This window comes from Pseudocercospora fijiensis, assembly GCF_000340215.1.
Source record: "Pseudocercospora fijiensis CIRAD86 unplaced genomic scaffold MYCFIscaffold_2, whole genome shotgun sequence".
Lineage (NCBI taxonomy): Eukaryota > Fungi > Ascomycota > Dothideomycetes > Mycosphaerellales > Mycosphaerellaceae > Pseudocercospora > Pseudocercospora fijiensis.
The window spans coordinates 6,468,862-6,483,388 of record NW_006921533.1 but is presented as its reverse complement, the minus strand read 5'-3'; the positions used below and the strand labels follow the sequence as shown (position 1 = coordinate 6,483,388).

The window sequence follows — 14,527 nt, the reverse complement described above, 5'->3', positions numbered from 1 at the left end:
ATCACCACATTGACTACACCAAGCATTCCAGGGTCTTGGTGCGTTGGCTTGGCAGTCGCGAAGTCGTCTACCCCGAAAGAGCGCTAGCCACGACAGCACGACCGCACGACCACTGGCGGGAAAATCATCGGCCCGTCCACAACCTGAAATTTGGTTTCCTCATTCGGATGGGTGCGGCCTCAGCGATGTTGACCATCTCGGGGGATTTTCATGATAATGCGCCGCAACATGGTGCCACAAGCTTTGTTTGTCCATGACTTGCGAAGATTCTGGCATGGCGCTTTGGTAGCGGGACTGGGCTCGCAAGCTCAACGCGCACTACGCGATGTGCTCGAGTCTGGCCGCCAGCCATATGAAGCCGCTATCAATCATGACGAGACATGGTTCTTCCCAACTCGACCGCAAAGCAGCGGACAGATTATCAGATGGAAGGAAACGCTGCAAATCGTTTTGGCAGCACGGACCACCATGAATTGGAAGTCATCTCACCGCACGGAGATGCAGTCGAATGCCTTTCGGAGAACGCCAGCTCGACGACCACGAAGCCTGGCAGTGCATCGCATTCTACCTTGGCAGCAAAAGCAAGTGATTTCTCAATGACAAGCGGCGAGATTTCACTGTATCCCAGATGCAATGCAGCCGAGAGCAAGGAAGCAACTGCAGCAGACACGGAAACACCTATTGCAGCCAACTCAAAGGTCGTTCCCACATGGCGCTTCGCTGTCTTGAGTCTCAGGTACGTATCCAAACTTGTCAAGCAGAGCCTCACCGCTCACTTTGTCCTACCTAGTCTCGGAAGTGGACTCTTCATGTCCTTCATGGATGGCTCCATCACATCAACCGCACTCTACACCATTGGCGTCGAATTTGAATCATCAACCAAAGTAACCTGGATTGCATTGGCTTACTCTCTGGCAGACGTAGGACTGGCGATTGTCTTTACCACCGTGGCAAACATCGTTGGTCGATTCAAAGCCTACTTGGCCGCACAAACCATCTTTGTAGCATTCTCATTTGCAGCAGGCTTTGCAAAGTCCCTCGACCAACTCATTGCCTTTCGAACGCTTCAGGGAATTGGGGGATCTGGACTCTACACCTTGGCCCTAGTCATCTGGCAGGAAGTGAGCACGCCGGCGAGGCGAAAATGGATTGGTGCATCCATTGGGCTGTGCGTTGCTGCTGGCGGTGTCATGGGCCCCATTCTTGGAGGTCTGATCACAGGCTCGACCACGTGGCGCTGGATATTCTGTAAGTCTGAGTGTGCCTATTATGCCCCTGCCAGTCGTTGAGCTAACGACTCAATGCTCGGGCGTCAGGGATCAATCCGCCCATATCACTCATCTCAACCACTCTTTTTATTGTCTCATTCCCACATGGTCGCGGCCGGCTGCCTAAGGGAAATGTCCGAGCCATTCGAAGATTCGATGTGGTCGGGTGCGTACTCCTCATCGCAGGCTGCGTACTGCCCGTCTTCTCCTTGATGCACGGCGCCGAAAAGCCGGGAAGCTGGGACGACGCAATTTTCATCGGCGCCATCGTTGCCGGCATAGTCAGCTGGATTGCTTTGATTCCGTGGGAAATGTATATCGCCAGGAAGCACGGAGACAAGCTTGATGCCGTCTTCCCCATTCACATGTTCAAAAATCGCAGATACGCTGCGAACGCTGCAAGCTCCCTTCTGATGGGTGTAGGCTTGTGCCTGGCCATCTACGATGTTCCATTACGTCTTCAGACTGTGAATGGGAAGAGTCCTATGCAAGCCGGGATAAGTCTGCTGCCTCTGCTCTGTTTTTCCGCTATTGGGAGCACCCTGGGCACGTTGCTGTCGCCACAACGCGACAATCTCTGCCCCACCATCGCAGTGGGTTCGGCCTTCATGGCCCTTGGCACAGGCCTCTTAGCAACCTTGTCCGATGCTCAAGCTGTGGAGGCGAAGCTGTACGGCTTCCAGGTCTTTGTTGGTCTGGGATTTGGCATGACGGCCTCCTCATCCAGCCTGATCAGCAACATCGAGTCAAAGCCGAAGGATCACGCGGTCGCCCAGGGTGTCGTCGCTGCTGCTCGTGTTTTCGGTGGCAGCGTTGGGTTGGCAGGTGGTACTGCCATCTTAGGGCAGAAGGTCCTTACACAACTGCGTGGTGTTGTCACGACAGATCAGATGTCCCATCTCACTTCCGTCATGAAGGACAAGACCCCGACCCAGCTTGCCGCGATCCGACATACATATTCCGATGCCTTCAACGAGACTTTCATCATGGCCGCCGCGATCTCTGTTGCTGCTTTTATCGCTGGAGTTTGTACGTGGAACGACAGCAAGGAAGATTTCCTCGATCGTCTCGCGCATAAGGGACAGATGCAGCCCGATGTTAAACCGCAGATCGACAGTTGAGAGGGCAAGCAAGCTCGGCTTCACCGGGCTGGGCTGGGAAAAAGCTAGCTTGGGCATTTCAGCTTATCTAATAATTTTCTACTATGTACATAGATACTAGTAATGCAAGCTCGGCTTACCTACCTTAAAAAAAACTTTAGAGAAACTCTATACCAGGCTTAGTAGTATATTTTTAGAAAATATTTATTTATATATTATTTTGTTTAATAGTAATACTAAATATGTAAATAATAGTATAACTGTAGTCTATACTAAAATACTTCTAGTACTATATACTTAGTATTATTTTATATCTATAGTATTACTATATTTAAGATAAATATAATATATAGTTTATTTTAAAAAAGAAATTACTTTTTTAAAAAAGAATAGATTTAATAGTATATTAGAACTAAACATTTTTTTTAAAAAAAAATAGTCTATAGCGAAGCTATTAGTAGAATTATAACTAAAACTAGATAAATATTATATTTATATAATTTATATAATTTTCTTTTTTTTTTAAAAAAAAACTACTAGTTATAATTAAAAATAGCTTTTATACTATGAGTAGTGTTTATTATAATAACTTATAGTAAACTCTTAATTTAGGTATTATAAAAAATTAAAAAAAAAATCTACTACTACTACTAGTACTTGTATATAGATAGATAGATATTTCATTTGCCTGTTATAGTGCCTTTCGGCCTATGTAGGTCTGTTTCTATATATTGTTTTAGGTAGGAAACCAACTCGGTTAGTAAAAACCTCCCTCCTATCCTATTTATAAGTATTGATCTTCCTCGTTTCCTTGTTTTCCTTCCTCTAGGGTATACTAGTGTTATAGTTGTTACCCTCTAACTACCTTGCCTACTACCCTGCCCTTCTTTCCCCCTCTTCTTCCCTCCTTCTTATCTACTCTTTAGTTTCCCTTACTAGTGCGAATTGTTGTACAAATCCCTGTTTAATAATCTACTTTACTATCCTCTTTAGGTCTTCTTTGCTCTAAATTAGCTTATCGTATTCCCTTTCTATTACTCTTTATCTCTAATTACTTCTGCCTTCTAACTATTAAGGGCAGACTAGCAGCATATGCTTAGGGTTCTAAGATTAGTAGCTATATTAGCAAGCTCTGCTTTCAATTCCTAGGACGTTTCTTCTAAATAGGTAAGATCTAAGTCTAATATGTTTAGATCTAATTTAGATAGCTAGGCTTGCCTCGGCCCTATTTAGGTCCTTATAGAGCTAGTAGTTGTATTGACTAAATTTAATTAGTGCCTTTAGGGTTCCTAGTCTAATTTGTGTTTTATTCTATTCCTGCTCCTATAGGTATCTAGCAATTAATTCTGCTAGGCTTTGTTTCTCTCTCTTTAGCTTATCTTCCTTTAGCCTTATATTTAGTCCCTAAAGCTCTTTCTCTAGCATTTCTCTTATTAAGACTCTATATTGCTCTAGGTCTTTAACTTTCTAGGGAGTTATTTGTAGTCTATCTCGCCTCCTAGTCCTAATATACTAGGCTTTTATCTTGTCTAGTACCTTTTAGATAGTCTATTAGGCTAGGTATTCTATTGTCTTTGCTATATATTAGTATCTTAGTCCCTTAAAGTATTGCTTGACTAGTAGGATCCCTAATTCCATTTCTACTACCCTTGTTAGTATAGTTTTGTATACTCCTAGGATTTTCTTTAGGCTTTAGGTTTAGGACCTGCTAACTAGTTGCTTAATCCTCTTTAGTGTTTTCTCCTAGGCTATCTATATCTATGCTCTATATAGTATTGCTAGCTTAACAATTGCTTTATATATAACTTTGGCTTTCTCGAATATAGCCCCCTATATAGAGGCTATAAGCCTATTAATAGATTGTATATTAGTATCTACCCTCTGCTTTGCCTTCTTTACTTATAGTCCCTAATTCAGTTTTGGATCTAGCTAGATCCCTAGTACCCTAAGCTCTACTAATAGTTGGGTTTTAAAGCCTTAGATAGTGATTGATTGCTTTATATTATAGGTTGATTTAGCCTTACTAAAGTGGATAAGCTAGTACTTTTCTAGGGCGAATTTTGCTCTATGCTTCCTTGCCTATTTTTTATACTCCTAGTGCTTCTCTTCGAGGATCTTACAGTTAGTTTCTATTGTCTTAGACTAGGCTAGGATATTTGTGTTATCTACAAACCCTAATACTAATATGTTTTTTAATTCTAGGAGTAGGAGTAGGTCTGCTATAAAGATAAGGAAGAGGATTAGGGAGAGTGTTAATCCTTAGGGGATTCCCTTTTTAGTTAGTATTAGGTCTAACTTGAATTTGCCTAGAATAAGCTATATTGATCTTTCCTATAGGAAGGACTAGATAAATTAGACTATCCAGTTTAGTATAGCTTTCTATTTAAGTATATATAGGAGCCTTTTATAGGAGACATTATTAAAGGCTCCTAAGATATTAAGGGAGAGGAGGGTTGCTACCTAGTTTTAACTATAGTACTAGATATACTTGATCTATTCTGTAATTAGTTCTATAGCTGTTGGTATTAACCTCTTCTTTCTTCCTCCTATCTAGCCTTTAGGAAGGATGTTCCTTTCCTCGGCAAAGGTTATTAGCCTTTTAGCGACAATTTTTTCTAGTACCTTGCCTATTATATTAAGTAGGGCTATTAGTCTATAGGCCTTGAGCTACACACAGTCTTCCTTCTAGGGCTTCCTTAGCACTACTATTAGGGACTTCCTAAATAGTCTTAGGTAGTGTCTTAGTGCTAGGCTTTATAAAAAGATATTAGCTAGTGCTAGGGCTAGCCCCTTCCTATATGCTTTTAGAAGTTTATTATAGATCTTATCTTCTCCTAGTGCTTTGTTGCCTGAAATTTTCTTTAGGATCCTTTCGACAGTTTCGGGTTTAACCTAGGTGTCTCTTAGTATGCCTAGTAGTAGAGTCTCTTATTCTTTCTCCTTTATATCCGATAGGTCTGCTTATACTTTTCTAAAGAAGAAGTATTAGCCTAGGGCTCTTGCTTTCCCTTCTATTATAGTCTGCATTTGTCCTTGTTAGTCTATAATGTCCGGGAATTGTAGTAGCGTATCCTTATCCTATTTAGGTCTCCTAGCCTATTTAGCTATCCTCTATATCTCCTCTAGTTTCTTTATAATTATTCCTATTATAGATCTCTATTCTTGTATCTTATCTTTCTTAATCTAGATCTTCTTTTCCTAGTAGGCTTTGTTATAGTTATCCTATGCTTCCTAGGTATAGGTTTGTATCTACTGCCTCCTAGCCTTCCTTGCTACTTTAACCTTCCTTATATACTTACTAGTCTAGTATAGTTGTTAGTATAGTAAATGTTTCTTTACTAGGGTATGCTTTCTAGCTACCTATTTTAGGATTCCTATTAGTTCTTCTACTACCTTATCGATATCCTCTAGCCTTAGTAGATGCTTTATTAAGAGTTCCTCTAGTTTTAGGTCCCTTTCTAGTTCCTCCCTAATCCTGCCCTATTAGGCACCTTTCTAGTTAAGCTTCTCCTCTAGTTCCCTTTCCTAATTAGCTTAGACATTTAGCTTAATCTGTACCGGGAAGTAGTCTAATAATTCTTCTAGTTCCTAGTTAACCCTGCATCTTGTAATCCTATTCCTAATCTAGTGTAATGCAAAGTATAAGTCTAGTATACTACTGCTTCCTCTTGCCTCCTAAGTAATTAGTCCCTTTAGGGTAACAATTTCTATTCCTTCCCTCTCTAATATATTAATTAGTCTTCCTACTAGGAAGTAGTAAGCTAGGGTAAAGTCTAAGCCCTAGAGGGGATAGTAGAGGTTGAAATCCCTAAGTAGGATTTAGTAGGTGTTCCCCTAGATAACTCTAGGTAATCTTTCTAGGGTTTTTAGTTAGGTACTGCTTCTTAAGTCTAGTAGTAGGTTGTATATATAGTGGACTTAGAGTGTACCTTAGGATGTCTCTACTTGAACTAATATTAGGTCCCTATCCTCCTATAGTATAGCCTACTAGGTTTCTGTATCTATCTCCTTACTAATATAGATACATGTCCTTAAGGCTCCCTAGTTATAGATAATTAGGTAGTATCTTAGGTCTTTAACTGTTGCTAGTCTCTTTATATATAGGTTGAGCTAGGGCTCTTAGATTGCGATAATATAATGTTCTTTTAGGTTTAGTACTTAAAGGAAGCTCCTCTATACCTTGTCTTTGCTCTTGTTAACATTGTACTATATAATATTTAGTAATATTGCAATGTTTATTAGGTTTTATCTATATTATTTCCCTATAAGTTTTCCTTTAGTCTTCCCTTACTTTGGACTAATATTTAACTAAGCTTTGTCTGCCCTACTTCCTTTCCTACAATGTTAAGGTATCTTAGTCTCCCTAGTTACTAGTAACTCTCTTATACTAGTAAGGCCCTAAATGTGAACCTATTATCTTGTCTAGACCTCTTTTATAGTACTTAGCTAGGTTGCTTCTATACCTAGCTACCCTAGCTTATTATATATCTTTTTAGTATATTAATTCTAGCTTCCTTTACCTTCCTAGCTGCCTATATTCTTACTAGGCATTCCTTCGCCTAAGAGGGGTGTCTTTTAGTGTAGTATGTATATCTTGCTTCTCCCTTATATGCTTTGTATTCTTTAACCTAGTAATCCTTTATATAATAGGAGTAGGTGTTAGTTGTCTTTGTATACTTAGCTACTAAGTGTCTATAGTATTAATATTTGAAGTACTGTATTATCCTATAGTTGCTTCTATATATCTCTGTTTCTAATCTTTTAAAGTCCTAGAACAACCCCTAGTCTAGTACTATATTAGCTTGCTCTATACTCCCTACCTAGATAATTAGGGAAGACTACTTCTTAGTCTCTTCGATTTTCCTTTTAATCTATGCTACTTTTGTAATCTTTAGGCCTAGGTATATAGCTTGGTTTTGTCTCTATAGGCTCTTAATATCCTGTTCTTCCTTAAAGCTTCTTATTATACTATAGGCTATAATTATAAATTGCTATTAGGAGACCTTTGCTGTTTTCCCTATCTTAGTTGTCTATTCTTTTTGTATTTCTAGCTTCTTTTTGTCCTACTCTTATACTATAAACAGCTTGATTACCCCTTTATCTTCGTTCCTAGCCCTAATTACCTCTTTAACTATAATTCTTTCTATAATCTCTTTCCCTATAAGTCCTTAGATTTCCTTTTGCTCCTATAGGTCCGTAATATAGACTCTAACTACTGTCCTCGGGGGTTTTAGCGCCTCCTAACTAGCTACTACTACCTAAGTGCGGTAGTTTAGGCTTGTCTCCTATTGTTTCTTCGTAATCTTTACTGCGACTATATTAGCTACCTTTATAATTACGTAGCTTACCTAGTTATAGATTGCTTTTAGTCCTCTAAGGAGTTCTAAGATTATTATCCTATATGCCCTCTTAGGGGTTCTTCTATCTTCCGCCTTTAGCACTTCCTCTACCCTAGTATATAGTGCTTTCTATTCGTCCTCCCTTCCTTCTTAACTATCTTCCCTTCGTCTCTAATTATTCGCTACTATTAGCGCTTTTTTAGGTAAGCTATATAGGATTCTATAAAGTAAGCTTATAACCTTCTCCCTTAGTTTACGAGCTTCGTATTCTCGGACATTCATAGCTAGGATTAGGTAAAGAAATGCTAAGAGAATTCAGGAACTTGCGGGTCGGATGCAGGATCTAGCTTGTCTAAGAGCTTAAGTTTTTATTAATACTACGACACCACATTACTTGCAGCTTTGATAAGTGCTATACTATAGCGTCCGTTTTGTCGTTTTAACCCCTAAAAGCTTTTCAGTTGCCTTCGCTGCCTTACCGACATTTTCTAGGTATATGTACAAGAATATACACCGCCGTGTCCTGCCCGCTCTACAGCCTATACTACTGTTGCCGCGGCACCTTGTCCTACGTACGCACGTACGCTCTTGACTTAAACCCGAAAATCTTCGGCTACAAATTTTTTTTCAAAGGAGATGTTTTACCACTGTACTCCCAGGATGCGATGCAAGCTTATTATTAAGTAAGCCAGGATCTCGAATTGCCTTGCCTTGCCTTGTCAAGCACCAGCACTGTTAAAAAGTCAAATTTTGGGCTAGTTTGGAGCGACTATCCGCGACGAATGGATTATTCTCGGTTCTAGAAACCCCCCCCCCCTACCCCTGGGTCTTTAGAAGCGATGGAGAACCCTGGAAGGAAGTTCAGGAACAGTTGCAGCGAGAGGAGGAGCGTGGGGTTTCAACTTCAACGACTGAAGAAAGAGTAGGAAATGACTAAGATGCTAATAACAACATTTTTCTATACCGCTCATCAAGGTCATGAGCTTACCTTCAATTACGACGCTGCCAAAATGCGATTTAGGACCATCTGCGGTTAACGCCCTGGGGGGCACGCTTTTATGCCGGCATTGTTGTTGATGCTTGCATCCTCGTCAGTCCCTTTATTATTCTAATCTAAGTCAACGTGGCACGACACTGCTCATCACAGAAATTTTCGACTTCTGCTCGGCCGATACGAAGTTTCCACGCAGCTGCTCGAACGGAATCGAACGAGTTGGCATATTGTGATTCTTTTCTCACCAAATCTTGGTCGCGAATCACTTCTTGAGAAGGAGATCTGTCATCTCCGGGGTCCTTTTGTTGGATGCTGATGAACGATCGGCACAGGGTTGTTGTTTTGAGTCCGGTTTCGCAATAGCTTGGAATACTTTCGAGAGACGAATTCTTTCCGGTTAAAAAATAATTGCAGAACGTGATTTGTGTTCTTGTATCGCTCTTTGCATTCCATTTTCCTCGCTAGCAAGCAAGCAAGCAAGCAAGAATGCCACAGGCGGTCGACCAGCCTGAAACATAGTCACTTCCATATTTTCTGTGTCGACGATCGTGAAGACCTCAAGTCGCCAGGCTGCGGCATTACGAGCGATCCGCGCAGTCTCAGGACCTGTCGTCGGATCTACGCCCACGCATTCGCCATATGTGTTAGGGTGATGGCGCGAGAGGGGAGAGCTATACGGTGCGCATTGAAGCGACCTAAGTGGTGTGCCAAAGATCCGCTTCTCCATATTGAGATGGCCTTCGAATCCAAAGAGCCAGGGCTGCGCGTTCCAGAACTTGCCTCCGTCAAGAAAGCGGACCAGATCAGGTGCTCCGAGAATGGCGATCAGTGAATAGATCAGCAAGAATTTTCCTGCTCCATCTCTGGAATTGATCTGACCAGGAAGTGAAGGTGTTGCGAGCAAAGCGATGGCGATGGAGGAGATTCTTGGAGCACCGTGTTCGAAGAATTGCAGTGCTAGGCGTTTCCCACCATACTCGGATGAGATTCGCGATCCGCTCAAAGGAAGTACTTCCATGGTGCACTTGCTCTACGGAGACCATCCTGGACATGCTATTAGCTATGATCGATCATTCAGTCGATCGAAGAAACACTCACGATTATGACCGTGTCTTCGTGACCGACTCCAGCCACTCGACGAGTCGGATAGATTCTCCACAGTTTGCACTCCCACGCGTCTTCCATTTTGCTCCAGTGCTAGTCTTTGTGTTTCGGAAGAGTCGAGGTGAGACGCCCCGGAAGCATATCGCTGTCCATCACCATAGAAGAATGAGCAAAAGATTGCAATTCAGAATCTGTCCTGTCCACTCTGGGTCTCAGTCGAAGGAGAGCATAGCTGTGGTGTCCAGGGAGATACCGAGAGGTCGAATGACTGTGCAAGCACTGCAAAGCAAAGTCGGTATGAGGCTTCACGATCGTCTTCAGCGGGATTGATTGCAGGCAATCTTTGGATAAGGATAGTGCTTGTACGAGAAGACACCATACTTTCCACCGTTTCGCTCACGTCCGTTGCATCATCACCGAGAGAGGCGCATTCTAGGAAGCCATGTCAGTAGTTGCTTCGTTCGTTCGTTCGTGATGGATGTATGTGGTTGGAGTCAGTCTCCAAGAGTCCTAATATCGCTTCTTCTCCTGCGAAGCGTACTCGAAGAAGGTTGGTTTACATGAGCCTTGCGGGTTTCCGTACGTCAGCGATTGTATCTTACCTGTATGCCAGACGCCACCTGCCTGCTATTATTTGCTTATTGATAGTCTACAATCAAGCTTTAACAAAAGCGCGTTCAATTCGGTATACGACACGCCTGCAGTCCAGACCTTTTTCCAGCGGCGGTGAGGACTGTCGCTCTAGACGAGGGTGAGCAGGCGGTGTATTGTATTTGGTACACGCTATGATTGGGGATTGATTGTAGCAGAGGGCGGCTGAAGTCTGGCGAAAGTGGGAGTAGTAGCTGGCGTCTGGCGGACTTGAAGCGGTGTCTTGTTGAGTCTCGCTTTTATAATAGAACAGTTCTACCTGTCATGTGAGTGCCAAGTAGGTCCTGCCGTACTACAGTACCACACTGTAACTTTTATGACCATCGCCCCTAACATGATCACGCCCGAATATTTTCCCTTGCCGCATCACTACTGCAGCAGTATCGTAAACTCGAAAGGACCCGTCTTCAGCGCATATTCTTCAAGTGTACTAGGACCACAGCTTCCAGTACCGATACCGTGATGATCAGCATCAAGTCTCAGGATCACATAATCCTTCTTGGCGACCTCAAGCTCGTACGGATGCTGCGCCGCATCGATATCCTTGACATCGAAGTGACTGGCCATGAAATCGAACGTCTTTCTCTCGCCGGTGGAGCTAGTAGGTTCATGGAATTGCGCCGTGATCTTCGTCTTGCCATCAGATAACACAAGCCATCGGGTATCAGTGCGATTCGAGCATTCTTGGGGAAATTCTGGACTTGTCCACAGATCGACAATACGGGGAACGGTGTGCAAAGCGATTCGCTGCGAAAGCTTCATGTCCTTGTACGCCTCGCCAGGTCCGCGGCCGAACCAGGTCACGTTTTGAAACTCGTTCTTCACGCCCAGGGTGACACCAATTCGCGGAAGTGTTTTGGGCAAGTTCTGACCCTGAGGATTTCCTTTCACGTTGACACGAATTGTACCGGAAGGTGAGAACTCAAGCTCTGTGCTGAGTTGCAAAGACCAGGATAGAATGGGTGGGCCGAAGTTTTGCTCGAAGCTGACTACGATCGAACCATCTTCGGTTTTTTGCCAGTGTGAGGTTCGAGTCTGGATCTTGGCAAGATGCAGGTAACGCTCTTTCCAATCTTTGCCGTCTTTGGGACCATCATTGTCAGTCAGTGCTCGATAGAAAGACGGCTGTAACGGCTCCGCGATGAGTGGCTTTCCCGCCTTGTCCCATGAGATCAAGCAGCCATTGACAAGGTCGACTTGCCATCGAGATTCGACCCCCACGATCAACAGCGTGGTAGGAGTTGCTTCTACCTTCAGTTCTTCTTCACTGAGATTGGGTGTCTTCACTGCTGGAGTGGAGCTTAACTGAACCTGCAGAAGCGCCACCTCATGTCCTTTCTCGGCCCAGAGCGTGTCTTCCTTGGTGCAGAAGCGAAGATTCAAGAATGCTTCGCCAACAAAGGTCCGTGACCGCGCGTCTTCCGGCACAGATAAAGTCGCTGTCGCGCCTGGTCGAAGTCCGACCGGTAGTGCAACGTCGCCTCCGGGGTAGTCTCCAGCCTCGTCGCTGATAGACCATTGGCAGACCAATAAGTCGTCCAGCGAAGCAAAGTCCAGTCGATTGATGATGGTAAATTCAACCGCAGACGAGGAAACCAGCTGCACGGGCTCGACAGCCTTTTTATACTCGATCAAGCCGCTGCGAGGGCTGTGATCAGAGTTCAGAACGCCATCCATCACAAAGTTGTAGTCGTTCGGCACGTCACCAAAATCTCCACCGTATCCGTAGAACTCTTGGCCATCGTTGGTTTTCGTCAACAGGCCGTGGTTGGCCCACTCCCACACCCAGCCTCCTTGGAGCTTGGGATACTGATAGAAAGCTTCGACATATTCCTTGATATTGCCGGGCCCAGTTCCCATAGCATGGATGTATTCGCACAGCACTAGCGGCTTCACTTTCGATTTGTCTTTGCCAAAAGCGACGATCTCATCGATGTATGGATACATTCGAGAGTGCATATCGACATGCTTTGCCTCGAGATCGGGCTCGTAATGCACGAGTCTAGTGCTGTCGAATTTCTTGATCCATTCTGTCATCGCTGTATGATTTCTTCCATAGAAAGCCTCATTTCCAAGACTCCAGATGATCACAGAAGGGTGCAACTTGTCGCGATGCACTAATTGCTTGGCACGGTCTAAGTATGCTTCTCGCCACTCTGGATTGTCTGACGTCCACTTCGCAGCCGCATGTCTTGTGTGCTTCTGCCTTTCAAAGAACGGCAAAGCCTGCTGCTCAGGCGGCAATGCTGCATCAGCAATCGTCTCGAAGCCGTGGCACTCCAGGTCGGCTTCGTCCATGACCCACAGACCCAGCTCGTCCGCCAAGTCGCATAGTCGGGGATCACTGGGTTGGTGACAAGTTCTGATCGCGTTCAAGTTATGTGTTTTCATGAGGATCAAATCTTGTTTCATGAAGTCATACGGGACGGCGCGACCGTGCAGTGGATGGTGCTCGTGGCGATTTGCGCCCTTGAAAACTACCCTCTGTCCGTTGACATTGATGAGACCGTCCTTGAGCTCGACCTGTCGAAAGCCCACTCGGTGGGCAGTATGCTGACCTTCGAGCGAGACGACAAGTGTATACAAGTACGGTGTCTCTGCAGTCCATTTATTTGGATTTTGAACATGGATGGTTGCTGGGACTGTAGCGGTGGCCGGCTCAGTCTTCGACTCTGAAGCAGTACCGACTTCGCTGCCATGCGCATCCAGAAGCTTGAGGGAGATATCCCCTGATCCAGTCACAATCGCATCGACCTCGAGAACAGCATCACGGTAATCCTTGTCAAGCACCGTCCGGATATCCAAATCTTCGAGGCGCGTCTGCTTCGGAAAGGCCAGGAGGAAAACATCGCGAAAGATGCCACTTAGCCACCATCTTTACAAAGCGAAGGGTCCGAGGTCAGCAAAGGTCTCCATATGCCTTGAGCCCGTCAGACTTACTGGTCTTGATCCTCGATGTAGCTCCCATCGGTGAACTGGTACACACGTACTGCAAGGCTGTTCTCCTGGTCCGGCTGTACGAAAGCGGTCACGTCGAATTCGGACGGGTTTCTTGCACCTTGACTGTAGCCCACTTCCTTCCCATTGATCCAGACATGAAAGCCTGAGTCGACGCCTTCAAATCGAAGCCGCAGCTGATGGTCTCTGAGATGTGGCGGGACTTTGAAGCGGGTGAGATAAGAACCACACTCGTTATCGGTGACAGGTGGCAAGGGAGGAGATGCGTTGAAGGGAAAGTTCACGTTTGTATAATGGGGTCCACGACCGAAGCCTTGCAATTGCCACATGCCCGGAACGTGGACGTTGTTCCAGCTCGTGCTGTCAAATGCCGTGGTCTCGAATCCCACTGGCGCTTCCAGAGGCGAGTTCGACCAGTGAAATTTCCATGAACCCGATAAGCATAGCGCCTTGGCCTTCGAGACATGGCGGGAGACAGCATCGTGCTCGGTGTCGTAGAGATAGAAGTGAGAACGAGGGTCCAAAGTGTTTCGGTGCAATACCTCGAGATTTGCCCAATCCGGCCTCGTGTCGTGGCTGTGAGTGGTTGCCATACCGCTTGACTTTGTTGTCGACGGGATCGAGTCTGTTGGTGCGACCTGCTTTTGCCGTCCTGCGCTCAACTAGAACTACGAATACGAATCCAGCACGCCTCCCTCCACATGCCGACGAGGTGAGAATGGGCCGGGCCTGCTTGCTGCTGCACTGCACTGCATCGGCCCACGCCGCCACCACGCTCTGCATATCCGGGGTTTCTTCAGTCACTTCACCCCGCTGATCGCGGGGATTTGGTCTATACGTAAAATCGGCTTTTCTTAGTAGGCCATACGTAAATATCGATATGGTGGTAGGTTCCAGTCCCATATGGATATCCAGGTGTATGCAGTATTGAACCGCGAGTCTAAATATTATATTGGCGAGGTTATCCGAGTGTGTGGTGGCTGTAGACCTCACTGCCGCCGATTATTATGTAATCCCTTGGCAGGCGCGTCCACCTCCATTCCAGCGCGTATTCCATTTTCTATGAAGTACCAAAGAAGTCGGCTAGATACAAAGGTAAGGTGACAGCGACTG

The 14,527-nt window shown here is 44.8% G+C and overlaps 4 protein-coding genes across 4 annotated transcripts; 2 read left to right on the top strand and 2 right to left on the bottom strand.

The window, feature by feature from the left end:
* Positions 1-806: 806 nt before the first annotated feature.
* MYCFIDRAFT_162355 (uncharacterized protein) lies at positions 807-2,510 on the top strand (the record flags this gene model as incomplete). Its single annotated transcript, XM_007925718.1, has 2 exons — positions 807-1,248; positions 1,317-2,510. 2 exons carry the CDS (start codon positions 810-812, stop codon positions 2,387-2,389), a joined length of 1,512 nt encoding a protein of 503 aa, XP_007923909.1. The 3' UTR covers positions 2,390-2,510.
* Positions 2,511-8,164: 5,654 nt separating this feature from the next.
* Positions 8,165-9,719, bottom strand: MYCFIDRAFT_172432 (uncharacterized protein; the record flags this gene model as incomplete). Its single annotated transcript, XM_007925717.1, has 10 exons — positions 8,165-8,181; positions 8,222-8,246; positions 8,288-8,320; positions 8,356-8,412; positions 8,441-8,476; positions 8,556-8,640; positions 8,672-8,690; positions 8,746-8,786; positions 8,831-9,162; positions 9,195-9,719. 10 exons carry the CDS (start codon positions 9,717-9,719, stop codon positions 8,165-8,167), a joined length of 1,170 nt encoding a protein of 389 aa, XP_007923908.1.
* A 32-nt stretch (positions 9,720-9,751) lies between these two features.
* On the top strand, positions 9,752-10,789 carry MYCFIDRAFT_172431 (uncharacterized protein; the record flags this gene model as incomplete). Its single annotated transcript, XM_007925716.1, has 7 exons — positions 9,752-10,075; positions 10,108-10,249; positions 10,300-10,312; positions 10,371-10,480; positions 10,515-10,581; positions 10,612-10,686; positions 10,735-10,789. 7 exons carry the CDS (start codon positions 9,752-9,754, stop codon positions 10,787-10,789), a joined length of 786 nt encoding a protein of 261 aa, XP_007923907.1.
* Positions 10,790-10,825: 36 nt separating this feature from the next.
* On the bottom strand, positions 10,826-14,007 carry MYCFIDRAFT_29406 (glycoside hydrolase family 2 protein; the record flags this gene model as incomplete). Its single annotated transcript, XM_007924141.1, has 2 exons — positions 10,826-13,331; positions 13,397-14,007. 2 exons carry the CDS (start codon positions 14,005-14,007, stop codon positions 10,826-10,828), a joined length of 3,117 nt encoding a protein of 1,038 aa, XP_007922332.1.
* Positions 14,008-14,527: the final 520 nt, after the last annotated feature.